Source organism: Lissotriton vulgaris, chromosome 10 (assembly GCF_964263255.1).
Source record: "Lissotriton vulgaris chromosome 10, aLisVul1.2, whole genome shotgun sequence".
NCBI classification, from domain to species: Eukaryota; Metazoa; Chordata; class Amphibia; order Caudata; family Salamandridae; genus Lissotriton; species Lissotriton vulgaris.
In genome coordinates, this window is record NC_141698.1 from 373062137 (window position 1) to 373080251 (window position 18115).

Sequence of the window (18115 nt, forward strand, 5' to 3'; positions counted from 1 at the left end):
TGAGAAACCAGTTTGAAAATGAAATGTCACAACCTGAAGGCATAAATTAAGGTATAGACAGTGGAGTAACCAAAGGAGAACAGAATTAAGAACAGTGAAGAAGGTATAGGATCATATCATGTAAACACATAAAAAGGATAAAGACTTCAATATATTTTATTCCATTTTATTCCATTGTTTTACATGTGAACGCTCTTGGTGTTCTACAGAACTGAAAATGTTTATCAGAGGTATGACATTTGGACTGGGTCTACCAGTACCCTATTTAGAAATGTAAACAGGGTCATTTATCATTTTAAAACCCGAAACAATACTTGGTTTTGAAGGCTTGATGTGCAGAAGAACTCAAGGCACATTTGAAGGCCAGTATTGTAGAGAATGAGCATATTTTATCATTTACTTGCACGAAAATGAAAGGTTCAGAAGGTTATGACAAGGGTGAATTTCCCCAGTGATATTTTCCTGGAAAAATGAATAAAATCGAGCCATATCCCAAAACTAGAGTGATTAATTACTACACATGTTGCATATTTGTCTTGTGGCTAATCATTTCTTGGAGCTGGTCTTGGAAGTTTTAAAGGTAATATTTGGCCAGCCACAAGTCAGAACTGACAAGGAGTGTGTGCTGCATGACAATGGGCGCGCTATATAAAACTTTATAAATAAACAATATGAACACTGGAATGTTTCAAACTTCATTTAAGACAAAGGAGTGGCTCTTGGCCTACAATGGCTGGGACAGGCCTTCTGCTATAACATTCAAATGATTGTCTTTTTGTTCTCCCTTTTTAATTTGTATCATTCTACACTCAGTGAGTGAAATGTTTAATACCAACGTAGCCCATCTGTCTTGGGCTATTCTGATTGTCAAAGATCCCTATTCTTGTTGTAGGTCCCTGCTTTCATCTCAGGCCTACAACTTGGGTTCAGAGCCTTTAAGAATGGGAAACAACCTTAAAAACAAAGCTGGATTCACGCTGTGCCTTTACAACGCGTCGTTACCACGCATTTGTTCAGCACGCAAGTCGTTACAACAACTTGTTTTTGGGGGGAGCGCATTGGTGGAATGGTGTTGGATTTTAAGTAGAGCGACTCTTACTGTTGCGCAGTCTGGAGGTGAAATATTAAATGATATTATTCCAAAATCCAGCGCCCCCCTAAGGCAAGTCGTTATAACAAACTTGAGTGCTAAAAGAACGCGTCGTAACAACACGTTTGTTCTAATGCCGGCGTTGTGAAGGCATGCTTGCTAAGCTAAAACTGTATTCTTTCATACATTCTTTAACAACTGGTACAGCCCTCAACAGAGGTCTATAAGGCTATATAAACGCATGAACAATGAGCCTCCGAGGCTCCAGTATGGATGATACAGACCTTGGCCCCAGCATAAGAGGGAATTCTGTGGCATAGGAAGGTGTGTTCTGAAAAAAGATTCAAACTGATGTTTGTTGGTGGCTTAAAGTTGAGTGGTTTGAAGATCAGGTCTTGTGCTATTTGGTTTAGCTGTAATGATATATTAATTGTTATGAAGTACAAAGGGCTTCAAGAAAACAGATACAATGATGGGAGGGGCTGACAATAGGACAGTATTACAGAAAATATTACTATTTGAGAAGTCGAATATTTTCATTGATGCCATTGTGTGTAATGATAAAAATACAAAATAATAATGAACAATGCACTACATTGCGCAGCATTATCTTACTAACAACATTTTTGTCCACTTTGTCCTTTGGAATATCATCCACTTTGATGCAAAATAAAACAAATTACACTAGCTCGGGAAGTGTGAGACATGTTTTTGTAGACAACACATTTCAAAAAATTTAAGTGCATCATTGATCAACCACAGATGGGTTCACAGTACAGTCGGTTTCTGTGAATGGTTTATAGAAAGCTGTATATGTGAATTTGCAAAAACTGTAACAGAACAAATACTTAAATGCACTGTTAATCTATTGAAAGATAATCGTCTTTGTCTCTGAGAAGGGTACGAGACTTCCGATGAGAATTTCTGAATTCATATTTCCTGTTCAACCAGAGTAGTTCTCATTAAAATGTCCATCTTGTTAAAAGTGCTGGCTTGTCAAGCTCCTACAGATCCGCGGAATCATTCAGTGATAACTGCATGTTGGGTATTTATGTCCGCAAAGGAAATCTGGCCACAGAGCCAATTTCGGCTGGAATGGCGCTTTCCCCAAACACTTGGCAGATTCGCTGTCACATTTACACAACAATTTATGGCATCTGTCCTCCAGATTATCTGAAAACAAAGAAGAACACATTTGTTTTAGGTTGAGCAGATGCGGGATATTTTTGTAAATCAAAGTAGACCTAATATAAAGAGACAATGTAATCTGAATAGCATTTTGATTTTTTAAGGCTAGGGTGCATGACATCTGGAGTGCCAAGGTGGTCAATAGCATTCTAAATATGGTGGACAGGACATCAGACACTTTGATAGAGCGCCTTGCCCATCAAATTCAAATTAAGGCTCTTGATCCAATGCAGGCAAGAGACTTCCGGTTTATGACAGTAGTGGCTGGTGTTAGATAAGAGTGGCGGGGTGGGGGGGGGGGGGGGTAAGGGCTCAGGGAACAACAAAATACAAAAATTAAAAAATACTACTTATCTGCAGCTAGCGGTGCCACGCTCTTCTGCTGCTCTCCTATGCAGGCGCAGGCTCCCAGACTCCACTGCGGCCAATCCTGACGCTGCACTTATGTTGATGGTGGCAGCATGAAAGTAGCGTCCGGATTGGCCTGAGTGCCTTGAATTTGCACTTCCAGTTAGACTGGTAGCCTGTGGCTGCTGTCTCCAACCCAGCAACGCAGCTCGGGATGGAGACAGCTTCAGGGAGCACATGGTCAGCGACGGCTACCGCCCCCCTCCCTGTATGCCCACAACAACCCAGAACACAACGAAACAGGAATGACTTGTCTTTGGAAGGCGGGGGGTCGCAAATCCCCCCGGCCGTATTTATTAAGGTACAAAATAATAAAATTGTTAAACAAAATATACAATTTTTATGCAAAATTATTCAGATCATTTCAATACATTTATATCGACAATTGTGATCTGCTAGCCTTAACAAGATTCTAATACAGCTTGTTTCCTAACCGAATCTAACATCCTCATCTGAAAATTTTGCATACTAACATTGATGGTGATATGGCAAGGTCGCTAACCGGTGTCAGGTCTTACAAGCTGCGCCCTTATGCAGGTGCGCATGCGCAGCCGGGTCCGTTAATTACCCGGTCCACCCCTGCAGCCGAGCCCGTTAATTACTCGGTCCACCCTTGCAGCAGAGTCCATTAATTACTCGGTCCACCCCTGCAGCCGAGCCCGTTACTTACTCCGTCCACCCCATGCAGCCGAGCCCGTTAATTACTCGGTCCACCCCGTGAACTTCATTTAACCAGTGAAGGAGGGCCCTAACTTGCGTTACCAGCTGCCCCTGAAGTTCTAGGAGGGGCCAGTGACCCCTCATCCCCCTGGGCGGACACCTCCAAAGGATGATGCCGCCCCCTAAGACCTTAAAATAGCTGCTCAGGGGGCGTGGCTAGCAGCCGATGATGGCGGCAGCAACCTAGAGAGGCTCCCGTAGCAAGGCAGTTTTCCCGCATCAATCTGCATGCCTATCCGCTCACTGATCAGTCCGAAGAGGGTGTCCTGGGTGCGGTGACCGAACGGCGCCAGCACAGGAAATTTGGGAGCGCTCGGACCCCGGCATCGGGACGAAACTTCATCCACGTCCCTCGCGGAAGACATGCCTGGTGACACGAGGCGAGCACCGGTGTCGAGTGAAACCTTGGGCCGGGCGGAAGTTCACCCTCCCCGGGGCAACCACCCGGAAGTAGCCGCTGACGACAACGCTCGACGCCTTCGGCTGGCAATCCATCCCGCCGACCACTCCATCCTACACGCTGTGTCTCTGGTGGCGCTACGCAGCGGTGCCCCTTGGCTGCGCTCGACACACGCCGAGGGACCTGTGCAGCACCAGTCGCCATTTTGCTTGACCTAGCCGAAGCCGCAACAGCTCAGCGGCCGTCGGCGACACCCCGCCAGCGTCAGCGACCTCTGGCCCACACCCGGTCTGGGCCCCCTGCATACCCCTCCCCCAAGCGGACGGCTACGGGCGTCCGGCCCGCTCCATCATAAACTTTGTCTCGCTGGAAGAGATAAATGGCGGGGAAGGGGCTACGACAGACCGCCGCTCAGGCGGAGCTACGGAAATATGCCTACGATAACCAGACATCCACCCAACCTGAGTAGCGCAAATCACTGGGGAAGGGCGCGGACAACGACGGTGCTAAGAAAGCCATGCTGGACGATGTATTGCGAGCACTGGAGCAGGTACAGGCCACGGTGGGCTCGACCGCGGCGGAGGTTACCCTTATTAGAGCCGACCTCCAGAAAATGACCGAAAGGGTGAAGCAGGTGGAGGTGGTGACTAAATCTTTAATAGAAGACGTTTCCGACCTACAAGTGGCAATGGAGAGACTGCAGGCGGACAATAAACTGCTGAAAAGTAAGCTGGATGACCAGGAAGGGCGTTCCAGACGCAACAACGTCCGTATCTTGGGGGTTCCGGAGTCTGAGACAAAGGGTGCCATGGATCTGTATGTTGAGGACCTTATAAAGAATAAACTGGCCCCGAAGGGACTGTCCAACTTTTTTACTGTGGAACCGGCCCACCGGGTCCCTGGGGGGACGCCTACCCCGGGGGCCACCCCGCGCCCCATCCTGGCGAGACTCTTTAACTTTAGAGACCGCGATGCAGTCCTCCAGGCAGCCAGGGTGGCACCGCCCATCCAAATCCAAAATTCACGGATCTCTTTCTTTCCAGACTACACGGCGGAGGTCACCCGCAAGAGGAGGACATTCCTAGAGGTTAAAAAATCACTTCGCGACCAAGACCTGCCGTACTCCATGTTGTTTCCGGCCCGGCTAAGAGTGGTGGCCGATAAGAAGGTCTGGTTCTTTGACTCAGCGGAGAATGCCAGGGAATGGCTGGATGGCTGGCGCACTGTAGACCGCACTTCCAACCGCCGACGCAACAGGACGGGAGAGGAGAGCCGGCCGGGCTCGCGTTCTCCAACCAGGGACAGAGCGACTGGATCACCGTCGCAGGACCACTTGGGAGCTGCTGGAGGCGAATGATACTACCGCGAGGGACAAAAACATGAAACCTGGACTTTACTCCCACTCTGACTGTTCACCAAGTCGTTCATGGACGCTGGCCCGGACGACCCGAGGACAGCAAAGGGACCGCCTGCTTTGGGGGACACTCTCCCCTGACGTGCAAGTACTCTGTTTCTAGCATGGGATAAGCGCTCTGCTAAGTTGGGGTGGCGGGCAGTTCTGAGTCCGTTTGGCAGGGAGGCAGGGTGGGGGGAGTTGGGGGGGGGAATTGTTTGTTTTTACGGAAAGTTCATGGTATCGATCACAAAAAGTAAAATGTGCTATGATGTTCAATGGAATAATGCTGGGGAGGTGGAGTCTGTGCTGATGGTTTCTGTCTCTAAAGTTCGATGGTGGTGGATGTACGACCTAACGTGATGCGTGCGGGGGAGACGCGATTGGGCGGCTCCTCCCTCAAGCTTCTAGCCTGGAATGTGCGCGGCCTAGGTGATAGAGTGAAGCGCGGCCTTGTTTTGTCCGAGGTGAAACGTCATAAACCTGACCTAATACTCCTCCAAGAGACCCATTTAATGGGTAGCGCCACTAAGGCCCTGGACAGACGGGGGTATACAATGTTGACCCACTCAGAATTCTCCACTGGGTCCCGGGGTATGGGTATCCTACTCAAGAAGTCCTCCACTTTTATCACCCTCAGCACTAGAACTGATACGCAGGGCTGTTTTGCGGCAGTGGTTGGTCAATGGGACGGGCGCCCCCTGACCATAGTTTCAGTCTACATCCCGCCGTCATTGCACTCAGTGATGTTGCCTGCCCTGGGCGAATTCTTACTATCCCTCCCCGAGGGAGACACCCTGCTAGGCGGGGACTTTAATGCCCCTGCTGACTCACAACTCGACAGGTTCCCAGCGACCGCCCTCCCGGGGGGTCCTTCCAGGTTTCAGCGCTTCCTTGAGGCACTGGGGTTGGTAGACATATGGCGACATGTCCACCCTACACTACGTCAGTACACGTTCCACTCCACCGTCCACAATAGTCTGTCCCGCATTGACCACTTCTTGGCGTTAGGGGATGGGTTACAGCGCGTAGAGGAGGTGCTCATACACCCTAGGGGCATCTCGGATCACTCCCCACTGACTCTCACCATTACCTCACGAACACGAACACGCCACCGCGTCTTCCCTATGCACACCTCTTATCTTAAGGTCCCTAAGGTCAGGAAGGCCCTGCAGACTGCCACGACACATTATTTCGTGGAAAACGAGCCTACCGCAGCCTCGGCTGAGGTCCTATGGGAGGCTTATAAGACGGTCCTAAGGGGGCAAGCCATCAGCTCTATAACATCACACAGACGGGAGCAGGCGGCTGACCACGCGGCGCTTGAGCTCCAACTGCGCGAAACCACCACTGCCCACGAAGCGAACCCCACTGATGACACGTTGCATGCACTCGCACTGGCCCAGCGCCTGTATACAGACCACGCTCGGCACATCACACAAGGCCACATCACAGACACACAAAATCGAGTATATGATGTTGGGGACAAGGCGGGGAAAATGTTAGCCTGGCTCGACAAAAGAGGGGGTAGCGCCAAGGGGATCCAACAGGTGAAAGACGAAGAGGGAAATATTCAGACTGACCCTGATCGAATAGTGGGGGCACTGGCTGCCCACTTTGAGAAAGTCTACACCCCGGAACGGGACGTCACTGCGATTGCAGCCCAAAGCGCACTATATGATTTGAACATCCCGGCACTGCTACCGGAGGCTGCAACTGAGCTTGAGGCGCCATTCACTGCTGACGAGCTGCGGATCGCCATCGGGGCCCTCCATACGGGCAAGGCGCTGGGGCCAAACGGCATTCCGATCGAATGGTTTCAAGACCACACTGACGTTTTTGGCCCATACCTGCTCCGAATGTACGAAGAATGCCGTGCTAAGGGGGTGCTCCCACTGGACCAACGAACGGCCACGATCGTGGCTATTCCTAAGCCCGGTAAGCCCCCGGAGGAATGCTCCTCGTACCGCCCTATATCTTTACTTAACGCGGAAAGCAAAATTCTAGCAAAGCTTCTGGCAAATCGTCTCATGCCCCATCTATCTGACCTTATTCACCCGGACCAGTCAGGGTTCATGCCCCACAGGAACACCTCGCTCAATCTCCGACGGGTGCATGGGGTGTTGGCTAAAGCGGATGACATAGGCGAGTCCGCGGTCATTTTGGCCCTTGATGCAAAGATGGCCTTTGACATGGTGGAGTGGGCCTATCTCTTTGAGGTTCTCCAATACATGGGATTCGGTCCCGTCTTCATCTCCTGGATCAAACTGCTATACACCGCACCAGTAGCACATGTGGTGGCGAACGGCCACATTTCGCACTCCTTCCCACTCAGGCGAGGCACCCGACAAGGATGCCCTCTCTCCCCCCTGCTATTTGCGCTATCACTGGAACCCTTGGCGATCCGCATCAGTACTACTCCCTTGCTTAAAGGGATTACATGGGGGGAGGGCTGGGAGGACCGCATATCGCTTTACGCGGATGATATGCTGGTATATCTGACAGATCCCGATCACGGCATACCGGCTCTCTTGCGCATTTGCAATGACCACGGAGAGGTGTCGGGCTACACAATCAATTGGAGTAAATCCGAATTGTATGCCCTGACGGGCAGCCACCCAACGGTTGGTCCACACTGCCCTCTGCGACTAGCCGGTTCCTCATTTAAATATCTCGGTATTCACGTCACAGGTGACCCGGCGGAATACGAAAAACTGAACCTAGCGCCACCACTGGACCGCCTCAGGCGAGATGCAAGCTTTTGGGCGGGATTACCGTTGACGATGCTGGGGAAAGCAGCCCTGTTTAAAATGAAATCCCTGCCCCGCTTTCTATATATTCTGGACAATACCCCTTTTGCTGTGCCCCCTAGGTACTTCAAGAAGGTGGCGGCAGTGGTCTCTGGTCTGTTATGGGGTAACCGCCCGGCGCGGATAGCTCACGCCAAGCTATGCAAGAGCTGGTACGAGGGTGGCATTGCACTTCCCAACCTCCACCTCTACTATTGGGCGGCCCAGCTCAGACCGATCAATCAATGGTTGCACGCATCGCAATCTGACCCAGCATTCCAGGCGGACAGGGCCCAACTGGGTACCAGCACCCTGCTAGCCCCGCTTTATGATAAACGAAAACTCAGGTCACTGAAGGGGCCCACTAGGCTCACAGTAGCTACCTGGCATGCAGCCACCGCTGCGCTAGGCTGGAAAGACACAATCACCAAGCTCACTCCACTCTGGGACTCACGTGCTTTAGGCAACCTTCGGACCAGTAAGGGGTTCTCCCGCTGGGACGACATTGGCATTTCGACAGTGGGGGACATGTGGGACCGTGCAGCTATCATTACTTTTGACCGCCTGAAGGAACTCTACGACCTGGGGCCGCATGAAACCTACCGATATGTCCAAATCCGTCACGCATTACTGGCGGCTATTCCGGCGGGGTCAACTCTCCCCGAGTCATCCCCGCTAGAGGATCGCCTTTTGACTGACTACATGGTGGAAAAGGCCACCTCCCTCACTTACCGGAAACTCCTTAACAATTCCCCAGACCCACTAGTGCCTCTTAAGGAGAAATGGGAGCAGGACGTGGGCGAGATGGATGAACATGAATGGAACGAGGCACTGGCATCCCCTAAGGAAGCGGGCATATCCTCTAGAATGAGACTCATCCAACTCAAAGTTCTGCATAGAACATATTACACCAGGACATTGCTTCACCGCATACAGCGAGCCCCTGACCCCTTCTGCTTGCGGGGCTGTGGGGAGGAGGGCACACTCTTCCACACATTCTGGGACTGCTCAGTTATACAATCCTATTGGCGACAGGTCTTGCGCACTGTGTCACAGGTGTTGGAGGTCTCAGTGCTCCCTGAACCTCGACGCTGCCTTCTCAATGTGTGGGACCCAACTGACTTGTCCCGGCATGGCCGCCTCTGGGTAACGCTAGGAATGATGATGGCCAAGAGGTATATCGCTCAGCGCTGGGGGGTGGCGGACCCACCGACGGCCTCACAATGGTGTGTAAATATGGACAGGGCCATGGTTACAGAACGGGCAGTGTATTGGAACAGGGCATGCCCGGCCAAGTGGAACAAAGTGTGGTCCCCATGGAACACGTACCGGGGCAGATTTGTGATCCACTTCCTGAAGATGACGCAATAGACTCAGACGAAGAAGACTGAATGGGCTGGGGGGGCTGAGTGATGCGGGGGGGTGCACCGGGAGGGGGCGGGGAGTTGGAGAGGGACGGCTCACACTTTACCTAGCATGAAGGGCAACGTGCTGTTGGCCCTAACTCAGGACTACGCTCACTTCTAACTGGCATTAAGTTTATTATATTGATCGTAATGTTACTTCCCGAAGTTCTGAATGTTCTTTCTTTAGGTATAAAACGGAAAATGAAAACCTCATACACCCAGCATGGGACATTCGCACTTTTCCTTCACAATTTGTTTCTAGATAATTACCTTCACGTCCTCAAAGAATGCAGGCGCAATTGTATTGTAATGATGGTTTCTTCTCTTACGTGGCACTTACTTGGCGGCCGGCCCAGTTGGGTTGTAGGCGACAAGCGGTGTAACAACTGTGAAGGCTCAATAAAGGTTTTCAAAAAAAAAAAAATAGCTGCTCACCGGTCATGACCTTACCGCATGACCAATACCCTAACAAATACGACGACCTGTGGAAGGCCTCTGGCCACCAAGAGTCATCCCAGGCGGAGGGGGAGGTACCTAAGATAAGGACTTCTGTTTTGTCTGAGTTCAGTTTCAGACGGCTGTGCTTCATCCATTCGGCTACTTCTTTCATTCCTTCATGTAGGTTGGTTTTGGCGGTGTCCGGGTCGTTGGTGAGTGAGAGGATCAGTTGAGTGTCATCAGCGTAGGAGATGATGTTGAGGTTGTGTTGGCGTGCGATGGTCGCAAGGGGGCTCATGTATACGTTGAAGAGGGTGGGGCTTAGTGAAGATCCTTGTGGCACGCCGCAAATGACTTCAGTGGCTTCTGACTTGAATGGTGGAAGGCGGACTCTCTGAGTTCTTCCGGTAAGGAACGAGGGGATCCATTCCAGTGCTTTTCCTTGGATTCCGATGTTTCTGAGGCGATGTAGCAGGGTGTTATGACAGACTGTGTCGAAGGCTGCGGAGAGGTCAAGGAGGATGAGGGCGACTGTGTCTCCATTGTCCAGTAGAGTTCGAATGTCGTCTGTTGCTGCGATGAGTCCGGTCTCAGTGCTGTGTTTTGCTCGGAAGCCGGACTGTGAGGAGTCGAGGGATTTGTTGGTTTCGAGGAAGGCGGCAAGCTGGTTGTTGGCAGCTTTCTCGATGACTTTGGCCGGGAATGGAAGGAGTGAGCTCTGAGGCACCAATGAAGAATACCCGGCGACATGTGACAGAGTAAAACACACAGAGCTCAGAAACACTGAGGAATACCAGCCAGCAGGCGACACTATAAAACACCTCAGAGATACCACCGAAGAAAACATTGCAGCAGCCAGGTAAAACACACAGAGCTCGCAGACACTGCGGAAGCCTGTTTAGTACAGTTAACTGTGTAAAACACACTCAGAGAAGCGAGACACTCCCAAAGACTACTCTGCAGCAGGTAGGTAACAATGTAAAACGCACACAGATACATCGCTGAAAAATACCTGGCAGATTGTGAGACTGTAGAAGAACAGCGGGAGCCCAGAGGCACAGTCAAACGCTTGTGGCAGCACATGACAGTGCACAACACACAGGGAGCAGAGCCACTGCTGAAGACTATGTGGCACTGCAGTAGGTGACAGTGTAAAAACACACAGACCACAAAGACACCGCCGAAGACTTCCTGGCCACAGATGGCAGTGTAAAACACACAGGGCTCAGACTCAGAGACACTGCTGAATACTACCTGGCATCATGCGAACGCATATAATGCACTAACTGTGACCTTACCTGTACCGTGACGACGGTGAGGCGGGAGTCACACACATGGTCTGCTGCCTGCGCACGAGGCGAGCTCCAGCTCCAGGCTACACGTCACAGCGGCGGGCGTCCCAAAATCACACAGTGATTGGCCTGCACTGGACCAGCCAATCCTGGCGCTGCATGCAGCGCCAGGATTGGCTAGGGGGGCACATTTGCTGCTCGCCCTGTCGCCCCTTGAAACCCGGGCTAGGCAGGCTAAGAAGTACCCCTGGGTGCCGCTGGGGAACTTTCAGTGCGCATGCTTGGGAAAGTTGGATCCCAACTTGCACTTGCGCACTACGGTCTGTCTGCTGCAGCCTGAGTGTACTGTCACTCAAGCTGCAGCAGGCCACCCCCCCTGCACATTCCGAAATCACCGGGTGTGTCCCGGCGGCTGACTCGTAATGTTGTAAACACTTCTGTTCTGTGAGTAATTTTATTGTAAGAGGATTGCGGCCGTGATGCGGGTCCATGTGGCTGGTGGGGCTACGCCGCTACGCCCCAATGGACGCACCGCGGCTTCTTATATGGAAACAAGATTGTTTCTAATGACAATTTAGTAGGTTCATATAATGAGTACACTAAATGTGTTGTTAAAGCTTATGATATCACTTTTAATCAGTTGAGATCATTCTACCAAAAAGTCTTGGTATCCAAATGTTGTTGGTAATACAATCACAGATTAAATATCCCAATGCATTTGGGGTCTGGTATGACCCTTCATCAGGGGTCAAATCAACACATTCTGAAAATGAAACAGGAGGCTAATCAACACAGCCCTAAGTCAAACAAAAGCATATATCTCTTAATATATGTATGGACCTTATTGCTTGATAGATAATGTGCAACCAAAACGGTTCGAAGGTGCAAATGCATAATTATAAAAAGAAATTACTGTGTTTCAATCATTTGCGAGTGCTCGCAGTTTGAAAAGAGCGTGAAACGCTAAGAAAACGTGAGAAACAATAGTGCTCAAATGTCAAAACCATTGGTGCTGGGTTTGGGAAAACGTGGCTATGGTAGCATGCTTAAAGATGTCTCAACAGTTTGTGATTATAAACAATAAATATGGTGCGAAAATTCATGCCTAAAAGGGCCGCGTCCATCATGCATTTTTATACAAAGTAATGGCGATATGAGCGCTCACTGTTTAAATGTTTACTTGCCATAATGTGAAAATACCATGTCTATAAGTCTTAGTGTGATGTGCAACAATGTACCGAACTGGTATGCGTACATTGATAGAGGAGTCACATGTGACATGTGACAACATGATCATGCTGAAGCGCAAGTTAAACAACAGCGGCCTTGTAAACAAATAATTACAATCCTGCTAATATAGTGAATGAAGCAACATCAGATCACTACAGAAATACACAGGGCTAAACAAAACAAGCATTGGCCGCGCGGGAGTTGTGTGCGGGCACGAAAGAGCTCAGCAACAGCGTGCGCTTGTGCGGCGAAAGTGAGAGCACCACGTTTTAATGACCCGTGACAACGGAGGAAAGACAGATGGCGGCGCATGCACGCGCGCGTAACCGCACCTTTGGCAGCACTTTCAAAAGCCAGCTACTAAATGTCTCGGCCAGATCAGAGCATGTGCTGGATCAGGCCGAGACCTTAAAATCAAACAAAGAATTTGTTGCTCAGATAAGAAATTTTGGTTCTCTCTTCTATATATGGGATCAATCTAAATCATCTAGATTAAGTACAAACTAAAGTGGATGATTTCAATCTCTAAAAGTATCTAAACAATCAGGGAAGCAGGAAAATGCTGGGGAAATACGGGAAGGTACAGGAAGGTGTCAGAATTTCAAAAGCTCAGTCAGGAGTCTTCTTGGCACTGAAAAAGTGTTAACCTAAGCCTCAATCAGCAAGAGTAAAAGGATTTAGCATAGATGTATAAACCTCTCAAAGTCAAAAGGAAAGTGGCGTAACTTCAGACAGTGCGATCTCCAGTAACTTCCTCCAGAATTCTCAAGTAACATCTGTCTGTTCACATCATCGTGGTTTCCATTGTCCATTCCATCCTCGCGTTATAAGCTGAAACATTAAGGATTTCTCCCAGGCCAGACATGGCAACGATATTGTCTGTGGTCACCTATCAGTCTTTGCAGCAGTGCTGAATGGAAACTTTCAGTTAACACTCTGGTTCTCCATGTTCCTCGTCAAGGTCACCTTCTCAAGCTCTCTCTATCACTAGTACAGTGTTGCGTCTAGTCTCAAACTACCAAACCATGTGAATATATCTGCAAGAAAAAGACATGCAAGCAGAAAATGGAAAGCAGCATTTCATGCAGAAAGAATAACAAGTTAGCTTATTAAATCAGTGGTGCACATTTAATATAAGTGTGCACATTCGACCACAAACTGAATGAAAACTATCAGTACATTAGATTCATATTACACGCTACATACAGATTAAATAATTTAGAGTATACACGTCTCTAAATGTGGCTAAGAACTACATTATAAATGCAAATATGAAACATTAGTGCACACATAACAAGTCTTTTCGTTTATAAAGTAAATAGATTTTTAATAGTGTGAGGCTGATTTTCATCACATTTCCTTAAAGTATATATCATTTAATATGTTTAAGGCACACAGTGTATGTATGAATTTCTAACCCTACAGTGAATGCACTCAATAGTGATGTCACATGCAATATTTACAATAATAAAGTTAGGACACACATGTAAGTAGTGCTAATTTCACATAAAGAATTGTGTATTTGTTACGCTGCTCCAATTCCCCCTCTGACTTTAAAAAATAAATCTTTTTATTGGGTTTTGCTTTTCAAAAAGTAACAATACACAACATGGTACGCATCATTGTAAAGCAGTGTAGGATAATAGAGAAATGTCATCATACATATGCATGAGAATAACTTACAAGGTTGTGACTTGGGGTGCTTTCAAATGTGAGGATCTGCCCTGTGTTTGGGTGCTTGGTCCCCATGGTCTGCCATGTCGATTTGACACTAGCAGTGAACTGTGGGAGAGTGGGCGGGAAAGGGGGTGGTTGTGGCAGGATGTGGTGGTGACTACATGATGAATAGTTCCTGGTATAGGAAAGCATGGATGGGTATTACGTTGGTGCCAATGAGAGTGATTAGGGGTGAGGGATGGCAGGTGCTATGCTGTGAAATTTCTGTCCTTGGGGGCCCTACAAGAATGTGTTGGGAGACCAGTATCTTCTTTGGGGAAGGTCCACTTTGCTGTTTACTTGGCAGAAGTGCATGAATAGGGCAGCCCACTGTGGAGATATGGGCCGCCGGTGTATCTAATGTCCCTCCTCGTATTGGAGAGTATCCTCTTCCACAGCGCTCCCACCTGCGCATCGCCTAGTGATTATGCATTTTGCAAGTAACAGGGCTAGGGCTGCAAAGCGTGTCCTCATTTTATGTTGTTGTTTGTATCTGAATATGCCTAGGGAGCATGTCTCCCAAGTAAATATATATGGAAGTTCTGTGACCCCTCGCCGCATGACATGAATGGTTTGCCAGTAGCTTTGGAGTGTCTGGCTCAACCACAACATGTACATAAATTTTGTTTCTGAGATCTGGTAGTTAGGTCATGCAAATTGTGTTTCTGAGAAGTAGTTGTGCAGCTTAGCAGGGTTTAGGTAGGCCCTTTGTAATATGAAGAACTAGATGTTCTTGAATATTGAGCTGCGAGAGACCATCTTTGATAATTGTAGTGCATGTTACCGCTCTTTATCATGAAGTATTCTCCCTAACCCATCCTACCGTTTTTTCAGAGTGTGGTGAGAGAGGTGACCGTCATTTCTCATACGGCTTTGTACAATCCGTTGGTAAGGTGGCGCCAGGTCCCATGGTCAATGTCGTCTGAAGTACCAGGTGTGTCGTGGGCTTGCCCCCTGAGAGATCCCAGTGGGGCATGACAAGTGAGAATGAGTTGTTGGTGGGGAAGAAATTGCCCCGGGTGGAGGCCGCTCTCCTCAGTCAGTTGAACGAAGGTAAGGAGTTTGCCCTCTGCGAAGAGGTCACCCACCTCGAGGAGCGAATGGTCAGTCCAGACCCACAATTTCCTGATGGTGTAGTAATCTTGGCCGTGGGGTAGGCCAGTCAAAGGTAAATTTGGGGTATGGAGCGGAGTCTTTCGGGAGATGCGCTGTATCCTGGCCATGCAAGCACTCACCACGGCCACTTGATGGGGCCTGGAGGATGTGGATTGTGCCCCTGGGAGAAGCAGACATCTGAGCGTGGGCAGCCATTGAAGCTGTGCCACTAGGAAGTCTACCTCAAAGGATGGTGCCACAAGACCTCCCCGGTCCACTGGTAGCTGCAGTTTGGTCACGGCAACTCGTCAGCGTCCAGACCCCCAGATGAGCAAGCAGAGAAGTGTGTCTAAATCCTTGAAGAAGGAATGGGACAGTATGACCGGGAGGTTTGCAAAATAAAAAGGTGAGGAAGAATGACCATTTTTGCAAGGGCGATTTTGCCGGTGGGGGTCACGGGAGCGACCACCAGAAGTGTATTTGGGATTGTATCCCTACCAGCGCCCTGCAGAGGTTTCCTTCATAGTGGTATAGAGGGTGTGATAGAGCCGGGTTCCTAAGTATTGTTTCTCCTCATCGTGCCAGTTGAGGAGAGTGTCACTTAAATATATCTCCTGAGACGGCTGCCCGGGGGGAAGTGGTTAAATGACTGAATTCACCCAATTGACTCGAAGCGCAGCCATAGTGGCAAAGTCCACCAGTATCTCTCGGATGGGTGTGAATTCGGCTATTATGTTGCAGATATAGAGGAGCAGATGATCTGCGTTTAGGGACACTGCATGTGTCCTGCCCACCACCGGGATGCCCTCCATTCCTGGCCCCTGCATGAATTTGTATCACCAATGGTTCCATGGCGAGCGCAAATAATAGGGTGGATAGCCGGCGTCGTTGGCATGTTGCTCAGCACACCGGGAAAGGAGTCATGACAAGGCAGTCCAAATGGATGTGGGATGGTGGGTTAAGTATAATAGTTTGGTGTATGCCAGGAGTGTGGGGCTTTTCCACATGACGGTGGGCACAGGGAACAGCTTATGCCAGGTCAGAGTATCGGACACTTTTTCTAAATTAAGTATGAGGCAGGCTGCTAGTAGAAATCACCCATTTATTTGATCTTGCATGTGAAAGAGGCGGTGAATATTCTGGTAAGTTACTACGGCCTGGGAGAAAGCCGTTTTGGTCAGGATGCACCAACTCCGGGAGGATCTGGACATAGCAGTCAGCCAGAAACTTACCTAAGATCATATAGTCTGCCCCAGGTAAAGTGATGGCCTGCATGAGGCTAGCTGTGTGGGGTCGCTGTCTGGTTTAGGGATGGAGACCAAGTGGGATTCACGGCCAAAGTGGGGGAGATCACCATCGCTCATTGCTGCCTTGTACATTGCCACTATCCGGGGCACCGAAAGGGATAAAAAGGTGTTATAATATTCCAGGGGCAGACCATCCAATGCCAAAGTATTCTTCTGTGCTACATTTTGGATTGCCTGCTTTACATCCACAGGCATGATTTCCGCTTCTAAGGAGAGCCTCGTGGGGGTCGGGATCCGGGAGGGTGATTTTGGCTAAGAATGTGTCTGTGTGATCTGTCAGGGTATACTGGGGTGCTCAGTATATGGCCAAATAATAATCTTAGAAGGCTTGCAGAATGTCAGTTTGAGTGTGAACCTGTGAGATCGACTGCCTCGGTTATTGAGTGAGTCATTGATTCTTGCCGGATAAGTCATGCTAAGAGTCTGCCAGGTCTATTGCCCTCCCGGTGAACCTTGGCAGCGTGGGCTGTAATGTTATAGCGCCTTAACCTCTCTAGGAGGGTAACGCAGGCAGTCTTAAGCATATGTCAAATATGGAATATGCACGGAGTCAGCGTCTTTCACCTGACTGAGATCAGCTAGGGTGCGTTCAGCTCCAGCTATATCCCTCTCAAGAGTGCTGCAGACTCCTGATATCTGTGGAAAACAGGCTTCCCAAGCAACCACTTTGAAGGTGTCCCATTCCAGTTTCCAAGTGGATGCTGCTTTATGATTTTGAGAGACATATCACCAAATACAGACTTCTTGCTTTATCTGGAACACCTGGCCTTCGAGCTAGTCACATGGCAGCTTCCAGGAGGGCGCATTGGGAAAGAGGAGCATTCATTTGAGGACTATGATGTGAGCATCGTGGTCAGAGATTATTCAACCCTGAAAGTCGGCATATTGTATCGGAGGAGAGCAGGGAAGCGGTCAAGTCGCACTTGCAGATTATGCAGGATGGAGTGGAAGGAGGAAAGTTGGGATATGGAGTGACAAGATCGCCATGCATCAGTAAGTGCCTAATGGTGTATCCTAGTTCAAAATCATTCTGTGTGTGCATGCGAGTGGGAGTGAGGTAAGTGAGGGTGGACCTGTCTAATGTCCGGTCTAATTTGCATCACCAATATCTATGGTGATGCTGTGCTGTGGGTGAGTGTGGCAGAGAGGGTGACCTAGAATGTTCCCTGTTCAGTGTTGGACACATAGATGCTGCCAAGGAGGACGGGCTGGCCAACTAGTCGACCCTCGAGGAGGGCAAAGTGACCGTCCTTGTCCACCATCCTATTGGTTTCCTGGAAGGGGACCCCAGGGCAGATCCACACCATGGCACCCCATGCATATGCCGAATAAGTTATAGAACATATAATGCCTCTTCAGCGCTTGCACAAGTGGTCCAATTCTCCCATTGTGACACATGCCTCTTGTAAGAAAGCTAAATGTGTCTGCTGACATTTGATGTGTGAGTAAAAGGCACACATCGGGTGTCAGAGGTGGAAGCCATGGCAGTACTGGTGTGGTTTTAGTGCTGGGTGTAGCAAGCCCATTTTCCAGTCTCTCCCCCGATGTCCCGGGAACCTTACGGTTTCTGCCCACCTAGATGTTAGTGTTGTAAAGAAAAGAGCGGTGGAGGGAGTCTGCAATAACTGGGGAAGGAAATAATC

General features: G+C 49.3%; 1 protein-coding gene across 1 annotated transcript in view; it reads right to left on the reverse strand.

Moving 5' to 3' along the window:
- Nucleotides 1-783: 783 nt before the first annotated feature.
- The window catches only part of LOC147685283 (phospholipase A2-like), a 298395-nt gene continuing 281063 nt past the window's right edge, over nt 784-18115 (reverse strand). The window contains exon 4 of the mRNA XM_086941197.1: nt 784-2263. Coding sequence (XP_086797323.1) covers nt 2115-2263 — 149 coding nt within the window. The 3' untranslated portion in view covers nt 784-2114. The remainder of the gene's footprint in view (nt 2264-18115) is intronic.